Source organism: Mustela nigripes, chromosome 18, assembly GCF_022355385.1.
Source record: "Mustela nigripes isolate SB6536 chromosome 18, MUSNIG.SB6536, whole genome shotgun sequence".
Lineage (NCBI taxonomy): Eukaryota > Metazoa > Chordata > Mammalia > Carnivora > Mustelidae > Mustela > Mustela nigripes.
Window position 1 is genome coordinate 15,339,159 of NC_081574.1, and position 10,883 is coordinate 15,350,041.

Here is a 10,883-nt window from a genome sequence, read left to right on the forward strand (position 1 = left end):
AGGAAAACACATTAGTAATATTTTCCCTGTCTGGGCTGATACGAGCGCTTCCAACTTGGCCCACCCAGATTGTGCCCTGGGATCAGCACTGCGCTGAAGTTCTCATCCATAGGAGAAAAGCGCTCAGGTGTGCGTCTAGCTCCGAGGAGCAACCGCCACTGTCAGTCATTTCTCCTTTCTTTCTGGGACCTCATTTCTTTTGTTCCTGAAAGGAAACGGGGGTGTGGAGGGGGGGTTGGAGGGCAGAACACCCCCACCCCCGGCCCCGCCCCAGCCCTCGCTGTCCAGCCTCCTGTAAGCCCAGGAGAATCAGGCTGTCAGTTCACCTCTCCTGGAAAGTTGCTGGGGACGGAGAGGATGCAGCCAGAGACCATTGCAGCCGACTTTCCAAATCCTGTAAGTTGCTCTGCATCCCCCCAGCTGCAGTTTGCCAAGTTGCTGCCGCCCCTCGAACTGTGGGCCCGAAGGGGAGGACCACCCCCCGCCACCAGCGCACCCGGGCCTCACTAGCCAGCCACTCTGCAATCCAGGGAGACCCGTCGCACGCCAGCCCCCCACCTGCAGCGAAAGAACGGAAAACACCTACCCTGGTGATGACCAAAGGCTGGTTGAAGTCTATGCCCCCTGAGAGTCTGAAGCCCCAGGGCGCAGGGCCCGGGAGGACCACGTTCTGGGGCATAGTGCTTTCGGCGCGGCCTCCAGCCGGAGCGCCTTGGCTTCTGGGGACCGACTGGGGCACAGCGAGGGGTGGCCCTGCCCACCGCAAGGGTCTCCCAGCGGCACAGACACTGCGCTGCCCAGAGAGTGCCCTCGCCCAGATTGCGGCCCGGGAGCTTTATCCTCGCTCCTGAGTGACGTCACTGGCCTACCCTTCTCCCCACCCCCTCCCACCAAGGAGAGCTCCAACTTTGGAAGAAAGAGACGCGCCAGACCCACGGGAGTTTACAGACCAGCACCGGCTGGGTGCAGCCTCCCAGACCTTTCCGCGGGCCTGGAGGAGGCTTCGGGTTACAGCCTCCAGGAGTCTCTTAAAGTGACACCTGTCCTCCTGTTTATCTTGTGCTGGGAGCTCAGCAGCGCGCTCCATTCAAAGTTAAAAGTAGTGAAACCACAGCTTCTATGCTTCCAGTTAAAAGAAAAGCTTCATAAATGCAGTGAGTTATTTAGCAATTTTGAGTGCGCTTATTAGCTGTGTGACCCAGGTGAAATTACCTGATGTCCTTAAGTCTCAGTTTCTTCATCTGTAAAACGGGAATACTAATTGTACTTCTCTGGTAGGGTGGCCTGGAGAATTCCATGAGCTACTTTGGCACAGTGCCTGGCACAGAAGCAATAATTGCTAAGCGTTTCTGCAATTAAGTACCCACAGTCGCATATATTTATATAGGTAGATATAATATACATTAATACATATACAAATAGACTCAAAATTTATTTTTTTAAAAACAAAGCCATGTAAAAGTGAAAATGTCATACAAACATACTCAATCCAATGAGCGATCTAAAAGTACACATGAGAAAACCATGCATCACTATATTCAAAATGTTGTGTAATTTTGATTGGAGCAATTGTCACCTCCCTCAAATTCAGTCTCTAAAGTGAGTTTTTGACCCATGGGAGGTGAGTGTAACAGAAACCTACGAGGTGAGAGGGTCCTGTGTGGGCGCTCCAACCAGAGGGAGGGTGCTGAGTAGAGTACAGTGGTCCAAGAGGACCCCCAGACCAGATGAAAGTGCCTGAAGGAAACAGAGAGACAGGCATTCACTGAGCATCTCTGGGGTCCAGGCGCTATAGTGCTGGTGTCACTTGACCTCATCCTTGTGACAAGTCCACTAGAAGGCTATTATCATTCCTATTTCTCCCCCACGGTAAGGAAATAGTTTCTTAGAAGTTGAGTAATTTGTGTGAGATCACAAACCCACGTTCACGGACACGGCTCTCTGCCTGGTGTAGGTATAAAGGTCAGGAAAGTCTGGGGAGGGTCTTTTCATAGTCCCATGCCTCAGGGTGGAATCAAGTGTTTCTGACATTGCACCCCAGGATGTTCTGATTCACCAGGCAGGGGAGAGGGAGGAGGGTAGAGAAGTACAAATGCTTTAAAAACACAACAGTGGGGGTCTTGGACTTGTAAATTATATAAAAAGTCCCAGGGGATACTTGTTTTCTGGTCTCAAAAGCATTTTCCAGTGCCCCGCCTATGTTGGGTTAACAGGGAAATAAGCATCATACATTCTTGTTGACTTTGTCTGTTTGGGCTGGCTGTATCATTGCAAATCACGTTTCCTCGGTCGGGTACTGGCTGTGTCTGTGTGGTACACACACACACACACACACACACACACAGGTCAATTCGGAAAGAAAACATCAGGCAAGGTATTTGGCATAGTGTAATTGCAATAATCAATCTTTAATAGCTCACCTCATGAGTTGGTTTATATAATCAGCAGATAATATGCTTTTTGTTTTCTGCCTTTTTACATGTCATTTTGGTGCCATTTAAATATGAGCAGCATCTATACAACATCAGTATAATACCTGATGTGTTCTTTGGGCTTTGCAGAGGGAACGGAAATCAGGGACTAGAAATGGACAGTTTTCCTATATCCTACTGTTCCCTGAGGTCAGCAAGAAAGTGTTCAGAAGTGATTGTCAGAGTAGGGGTGGGAATAGCTGTGAGGGAACATTATAAGGAAGAAGCAGTGGCCCGACCCTAATCACTCTCAGAGGTTTCTGCCTCTGGTTTTGGTAGTATTCTAAGAAGCAGTACTTTTTGGATGGCCCGTCCATTTTTTCTTTTTATATCTCCCCTTTTAAAGAATTATGATAGTAGAGATAAAAACACAAGGACCGACTAAAAAAAGAAGGGATTACGATAGCCAATTTATGATTCTGTTAAATATGACTTTTGTGATTATTGTTTTGAACCATGTTTAGAAAGTTCTTGAACATTTTCTTTTTAGAGGAGGGTCAGTAAAAATTGTTCATTCTACTCTTATATAATTGGAAAACTTTTCTCTTGGTAAAAAACCAAATCATGTCTCTTAGTTTAATTCTCAAATCTATAATTTTAACCTTGAACTCCCATCAATTTTCTGATCTTGTTTTACCTAACTACCTACTGATACATATATAACCCAACCTGTTCAAACCCAAACCCATCATTTTCTTTACTCACTTCAAGCTAATTTCCTGGTACCCATGCCTTTTAATTTTCTCATTTCTGTTCATTTTTTCTACTACTGTTTCAGGTTTGTAGAATAGATACTAAAAAATTTGCCTCTTCTTTATTTTCTGTATGTCAAATATCACTATGTATTGTGTTTTATTCATTCATTTTTTTGTTCATTCAACAAGCCTTCACTGGACATCTCTGACATGTCAGGCACCGGGGATGCAATGATGAATAAGGCCCACTTTCTGTCCTCTAGGAGCCAGTGACAAAACAAGGGAGATGGAGATTTGCAATGATTTGCAAACGTGTTTTGCAATGACATAGCCACATCACCACATTATGGGGTAATGTTGGGACAGTGTTCTATACACTGATGAAGAGTGAAGTAATCAACACTTCTTGGGGAAGGTGTCAAGCAGTGTTTCCAGAAGAATTGATGTTAGAGCTGGGTTTTGTAGGGTTAATAAGAATTCTCCAGATGACTGGGAATTGAAAGAGGAAAAGGAAGGAGGATATTCAAGGTAGAAAAAGTTGTATAGGATGGGCAGTGGCAGGGAGGAAAGAAACAGATGGAAAATTAAGAAATGAAAGTTGGTACGGATAGATCTTAGCATTCTGGGTAGGGAAGGAGACAAGGATCATAGTAGTCAGAGACCAACCATATCAGAGGATGTCATCTGTTACACTGACCCTTTGGTTTTATCCTACTGGGGGTCTTTGAAGAGTTTTAAGCAACATGTATAATAATCAGATTTGCATTCTACAAGCATCATTTTGGACATTGGGAGGATGAATCACAGCTGCAAAAGATAGGAAGCAGGAAGTCCAGTTTAAACTTACAGAGGAAGATGTCGATTAGGGCAGTGGGGCTGGAGACAAAAGGGCAGATACGAGAATCATTGTGCTCAGTTCTCAGCGCAATCTGAGGACAGATCTCACCTGGGGAATTAGTGGGGTTAGGACATTTGAGTGGCTTCCAGACTTCTTCATTTGGGTATTATGTGGATGTTGGAATTATTAGCAAGGAGGAAATACATAAGTACAGCAAGATAGTTTTATTTTAAGGAGGTGTGGCAGATTAAAGCACAGTTTTGGTAATGCTGAATTTGAAGTAACTGTGTAATATCTGCTATCTAGTATCCTGGTTAAACATCTAAAATTTGGAGCCACATTGCCTGAATGATATCCTTGCTACATGATATTGGGCAGATTATTTAACATCTTTTTAAAATGATGATTACCATAGTATTTGTCCCCTGGAGTTATTATGAGGTTCACACGAGTTAATAAGTACAGAATATTTAGAATTTACTGTTATTAGGTCTTTCCTAGTGTATGTGTTGACCAGTTGATGAAAATGTGACCAGAAACTCATAGGAACTTAACCCTGTATTTCCCCTAGGAGCAGTGGCTCAGTATTTGCTAATTTGGTGTTTGCGGCAGCTTTATAGACCATAACTCATGTGAATAATGAGAACCAAATATAATGTCATAGAAGTATGATGTGCATCATGTCACAAGATGTAGCCATGTGCAGTAGGAAATCCACAGCATGTCCTGCTCAGCTAAATCCCCAACCTCACTATTTGGAGCCCAGGGTGAAGAGACTTGTGCATTTATCCTCTTATCTCTTTGTCCTGATTTTGTCCCGATTGTTGGGAAGTTTAGGCACAAGTCATCTCTAACACTTGTTTTTGTTTTATGTAATTATTTTTAAACTTAAGAAAAAAAAAAAACAAACAAACGAAAAACAAAAAAACAACCCAGTTCATCTACTCTCTGCCCCTGGAAATCACTTAGGGTTGGTTTTCATTTCTTTTTGTTTTGTTTTTCTTTGTTTTGTTTTTGACTTCAGATATAAGAGAGATCATATGGTATTTGTCTTTCTCTGTCTGACTTACTTCACTTAGCTTAATGCTGTTAAGGTTGGTCCATGTTGTCACAAATGGTAAGATTTCATTATTTTTATAGCTCAATAATCTTCCACATACGTATATATGTACACACACACATATGGCAATTTCTTTTCTCATCCACTGATGGACACTTAGGTTGTTTGCATAGTTGGTGATTGTAAATAATGCTGCACTGAATATGGTGGGGGGGGGGCAGACACCTTTTCAAATTAGTGTTTCTGTTTTCTTCGGATAAATACCAGAATTGGAGTTTCTGGATCATAAGGTAGTTTTATTTTCAACTTTCTGAGGCACTTCCATACTGAAGAGTTGTATCAATTTACATTCCACCAACAGTACACAAAGCTCTCCTTTCTCCGCATTCTCACCAACACTTATTTCTTGCTGTTTTGATACTAACTGTTCTGAATGGTGAGAGGTGATATTTCACAGTGGCTCTGAGCTGCATTTCCCTGATGATTATTGATATTGAGCATCTTTTTCATGGAGCTGTTGACCATCTACATGTCTTCTTTGAAAAATGTCTTGTCAGATTTTCTGCCCACTTTTAATTGGATTGCTTGTGGGTTTTGTCTGTTTTTGCTATTGAGTTGTATGAATTCCTTGTATATTTTGGATATTAGCATCTTATCAGATATATCATTTGCCATTATTTTCTCCCATTCAGAAGCTTGCCTTTTCATTTGGTGGATGGCTTCCTTCGTCATGCAGAAGATTTTTGGTTTGATGTAGTCCCACTTGTTTTTTTTTTTTTTTTTCCTTTTGTTGCTTTAGCTTTTGATGTCAGATTAAAAATCATTGCCCACAATCCGTGTCAAGGAGCTTACTGCTTATATTTTCTTCTAGGAGTTTTATGGTTTCAGGTCTTATGTTCAAGTTTTTAATCCATTTCAAGTTATTTTTTGTTATATGGTATAAGGTAATAGTCCAGTTTTTTCTTTTGTGTGTCACTGCCTGGTGTTCTCAGCACCGTTTATTGAAGAGAGTGTCCTTTCCTCATTGTATATTATTGGTTCCTATGTCATAAATTAATTAACCATATATATATGGGTTTATTTCTGGACTCTCTATTCTGCTCCAGTAATCTGTGTCTGTTTTTATGCCAACACCATACTGTTTTGATTACTATAGCTTTGTAATACAGTTTGAAATCAAGGAGTGTGATGCCTCCTGCTTTGTTCTCCTTTCTCAAGACTGATTTGGCTATTCAGGGTCTTCTGTGGGTCCATACAAATTTAAAGATTGTTCTATTGTTGTGAAAAATACCATCAGAATTGTGATGGGAATTTCATTGAATCTGTAGATTGTTTTGGGTAGTATGGGCATTTAAATGGTATTGATTCTTCTCATCCATGAGCTTGGAATATCTTTCCATTTATTTGTGTCTCCTCCCATTTCTGTCACTGTTGTTCTGTCACAATACACAGTTCTCTTACTTCCTTGGTTAAATTTATTCCCAGTTATTTTTTATGCAATTTTAAATGGGATCATTTTTTACTTTCTCTTTCTGATAGTTCCTTATTAACATAAAGAAATACAGATTTTTGTTTATTGATTTTGTAACCTGTAATTTCACCAAATTTACTTACTAGTTATAACAGTTTTATGATGGAGTGTTTAGGGTTTTCTATATGTAATATCATGTTATCTGCAAATAATGACAGCTTTACTTCTTTATTTGCTATTATTAGTAGTAATAATAGTACAGGAAGCAATTTGATTTATAAATAAGAGCAGTTGGGTATAAAAGTCTAGAGATCCGGGTTTGAAGATGAATATTTTGGACCAATAACAGAATCTGTTGCCGTGAGTGCCAGACTTTTTTTTTTTTTCTTTTTTGACATTCTTCGTTTTGAGAAGTGGAGTTTGTATCCTATCCTCTTGAACTTGTGTAAATGTCTGACTTATATTTCCAATAAAATATGGTGGAAGAAACATTGTGCCCTCCGATGCTAGGTGGTGTAATTGCTGCCTTATTGATTTTAACATTTAGACAGAAGTCTTCAGCAGCCATGTGAAGGCTCTGAGGTGCCATGCTGTGAGAAAGGCCTAGATGTTGTTACTATTACTGGTAGCCCCAGACTAGACACCATACAAGAAAAGATACCTTCTTCCAAAATGGATTCCTAGAAACACACAATCTTCCAAAATTGAACCAGGAAGAAATAGAATATCTGAACAGACCAATTACTAGTAATGAAATTGAATCAGTAAACAAAAACTACGAAAAAGTAAAAATCCAGGATGAGATGTACTCACAAAGCTAATACCTATTCTCCTCAAACTATTCCAAAAAATATAAGAGGAAGGAAGCTTCCAAATATATTCCACAAGGCACACACACACACACACACACACACACACACATACACCCCACAGGCATATACACACAACAGAGTATTATGCAGCCATAAACAAGGATGAAATCATGCCATTTCCAACGTGGACGGACCTAAAAGATATCATTCTAAGTGAAAAAAGTCAGATTATGTAAGACGAACACTGTATGAATTCCCTATGTGGAATCTAAAAGAACCAAATGAATAGGTTAACAAACAAAAAGTGGAATCAGACCTACACACATAGAAAATAAAGTAATGACTGCCAGGAGGGCTGGAGGGAAGGAGGAAGAACAAAATAGCCGAAGGAAAGCAGTAAATACAGGCTTCCAGTTATGGAATGAATAAGCCAGAGGAATAAAAGGCATGGCATAAGGAATATAGCCAGTGATTTTGTAAATGATGAATTAGGACAGATGGTAGCTGTACTTGTAGAGAGCCTACCAGAATGGATAAAGAAGTTGAAACACTATGTTGTGCATCTGAAACTAATGTAACATTGTGTGTCAACTATACGCAAATTAGAAGAATTTTTTTAAAAGGTTTTATTTATTTATTTGACAGAGAGATCACAAGTAGGCAGAGAGGCAGGCAGAGAGAGAGGGGGAAGCAGGCTTCCCACTGAGCAGAGAGCCCGATGCAAGGCTCAATCCTAGGACCCTGAGATCATGACCCGAGCCGAAGGCAGAGGCTTAATCCACTGAGTCACCCAGGCACCCCTAGAAGAAGATTTTTAAAAAAGATTCCAGTTTTTTAAAAGATTCCAGATTTTTAAAAAAGATTCTAGACTTTATATCACCCCAGCCTCCAAGTCCTCCCGGCTCAGGTTATGGACATTGTGGAGCACAGAGGAGTCATCCTCACTTGTATAGTTTCAAAATTGTTGACCACAGATTCCGTGATAACCATATTACAGTGGTTGTTTTAAGCCTCTGACCTTCCAGATTATTGTTACACAGGTATATTAACTGATATGGGATGGTATCACCCAAGGAAGCTAGGGGTGTGAAGCAACACTAAGATGATTGATGATTAAACTTAGAGGCACAGCAGAAACAGCAACAGTTCAAGGGCAGGAGTAGAAGAAGAGGGTTTTCCTCTTATAAAACATTTAAAGAAACCGCTTAAAGATGACATGGAAGACACATGAAAAAGTTCAAGGAGAGATGGCAAATATCTCAGGGTGGTGGAAAGCACAGCTATGGTCAGGGCTGTTAGATCTGGTAAGTGTGACTTTCTGGGTCTCAGGGGAGGGCCAGAAATGGTGAGACGGAGGCAGATGTATGGTTTGAAGAAAGTAGGAGGAGGGTATGAACATAGACCATCTTTTCAAGGAATTGGTAAATGAAAGGAAAGGAGAGAGCTAGGGTGTCCTTGCAGGGAATGCAGGCTGAGAGAAAGAACTTTATTATTTTTTTAAATGGGGAGCTTACTGATGTTTGCTGAAGTCAGAGGGAAGATTTGGAAGAACTGAGGGAGAGGGATGCAGATGAAGCTCCGCTGGGGATTGACACAAGAGGTGGAGGTCTAAGTCTTAAAGAGGACAGACCCCTTTTCTTCTGAGAGGAGATGGCGTTCCCATAAACTGAGGCATGTGAGCAGCCCAACTGATGATCTAGTTGTCTTCAATTTAGATGCTGCCTGAGTGTTTCAAGCCCTCGGTACCTTCATGTCTTGATGGTGGTTTAAGTGTTCTGAGTTTGCCTCCTTGGCAAAAATCTCCCCCATTCTCTCTACCTTACAGACTACTGCCAGATTGAAATGCTGTACCGTATGGTGGCTGACATAACGTAATAATAATAAAAAGTAAATAAAACCACAATGAGAGAAACATCTTTATACATGGGAGCAATAAAAAGAGAAGCTGGGTTAAAACATAACAAATAAAGGATGTTATGAATTTAAATTGCGCACGTAAAAATAAACGTGAAAAAGAAATACTGTCTCTCTCTTGGTTGGGAACCTACAACAGCACTTTTTATCTCCAGCTTAGAGGCCAATTCTGCTGATGAAGGGCTTGGAGGACCTTTTGTCCTGTGATGTGTGTGTGTGTGTGTGTGTGTGTGTGTGTGTGTTTGAGAGAGAGATTGTATTCAAATTTGGTTTCCTCATCATACAGCAGTCACTGCAGAGCCTGGCCAAGTGGACTCTGACTCCCCTTCCCATCTCAAGTTCCTTCATTTCAATGTTTTTCTTTCTGTTTCCTTCTCTCTTCTCTTCCTTTCGTACCTCTCTTCCTTTCTGCCTGTCTTTAAAGGAAGAGCACGTCTTTGTTTACATCTGAGATCACCTTAGCCAGTGGTTCTGCATTTTGATGATCATTAAAAGAACCTCAGTGCTTATTAGAAATGCAAATTCTGAATTCCACTAACGAGATACTTGAATTCAGTTTCTGGGGTCAAATCCATTGTGGGTGGTCTATGGACCACACATTTAGAAAAAGTAATTAAATACTATATATGTGCTGTTCTTCCTTTCTGTAATGTTCTCTCTTCTCTATCACGCCCTACTCCCTTTTCATATTTTCTGGAAAGACATGCTTGACCACCTGCTTCTACATCGAAGTTTGTTTTTATTTAATTCTTCTTTCTAGTCCATATATCACAATTTTAAACTGAGCTATTCTCCAATTTAACTGAACACCTGGCAGTGTGGCGGGTGCTGGGATTACACAAAGCAGCAGGGCATGATCGGAACTTTGAGAGGCACGTCATCTCACAAGGATCACGTTCCCATGGAGCTATTTTTGCATGGCCAACCTGACGATGGGCTCCTCTAGGACACAAGCTATTTAGAATCTACCACAACTGCCATCCAGTGCTGGGCCCTGAGGAGGTGATCAGTAATTATTGGTGGGTAGAAACAGGTTTTGGTCTTGAGATCTACTGGTTGGGGAAGCATGCTCTTCCTTGTCAATTCTTTCCTCCAAGTAGTCCTCCCAGGAGTACCTTCCTTGACAATTGCCATTATGTCCATTGTATCCAGTTTCCTCTCCCCCAGCTTCACCTTGATGTTGCTGTATTTGCCTGTACTTGCTGGTTTGGCTGTGCAAAGCGGCCCATCCAAGGGCCTGGGCAGTCAGCCAGGGCTCCCAAGCCCTTCCATGCATTGTGTCTGTCTTCCTCTTTGGTAGGAATCCGTGTGATTTTCATGCTTTGGAGGATTTGGGCCCTTGTGAAATCTCTTCTGGGGAATTAGCCACATGAATTCCATGCTTTGTGTCTGCCTCCAGTGTTGGCAGGAGGCTATATTGTTTCGTTCCCACATCATCACACTCCTAGGGACACGGTGATGGTTCAGCTCAAGTTCATTTGGTATTCCCCTTTGAAATGTCACCGAGTTTTCCCACTGTTTGCACTGAATTAACGAATAACAATCAAGGGAATCATTAGTATGCTGGAAACATGAACCGAGGCAGTGTGGGCTGAGCATCAGATAAAGGCCTCTCCTGGGCA

General features: G+C 41.5%; 2 protein-coding genes across 2 annotated transcripts in view; one reads left to right on the forward strand and one right to left on the reverse strand.

Moving 5' to 3' along the window:
- Positions 1–843, reverse strand: part of PDLIM3 (PDZ and LIM domain 3) — a 30,052-nt gene extending 29,209 nt beyond the window's left edge. The window contains exon 1 of the mRNA XM_059384129.1: positions 587–843. Within this exon, the coding sequence (XP_059240112.1) occupies positions 587–679 (93 nt within the window). The 5' untranslated portion in view covers positions 680–843. The remainder of the gene's footprint in view (positions 1–586) is intronic.
- CFAP96 (cilia and flagella associated protein 96) overlaps positions 1–10,883 on the forward strand; it is a 164,503-nt gene that overhangs the window by 90,240 nt on the left and 63,380 nt on the right. The window lies entirely within an intron of this gene.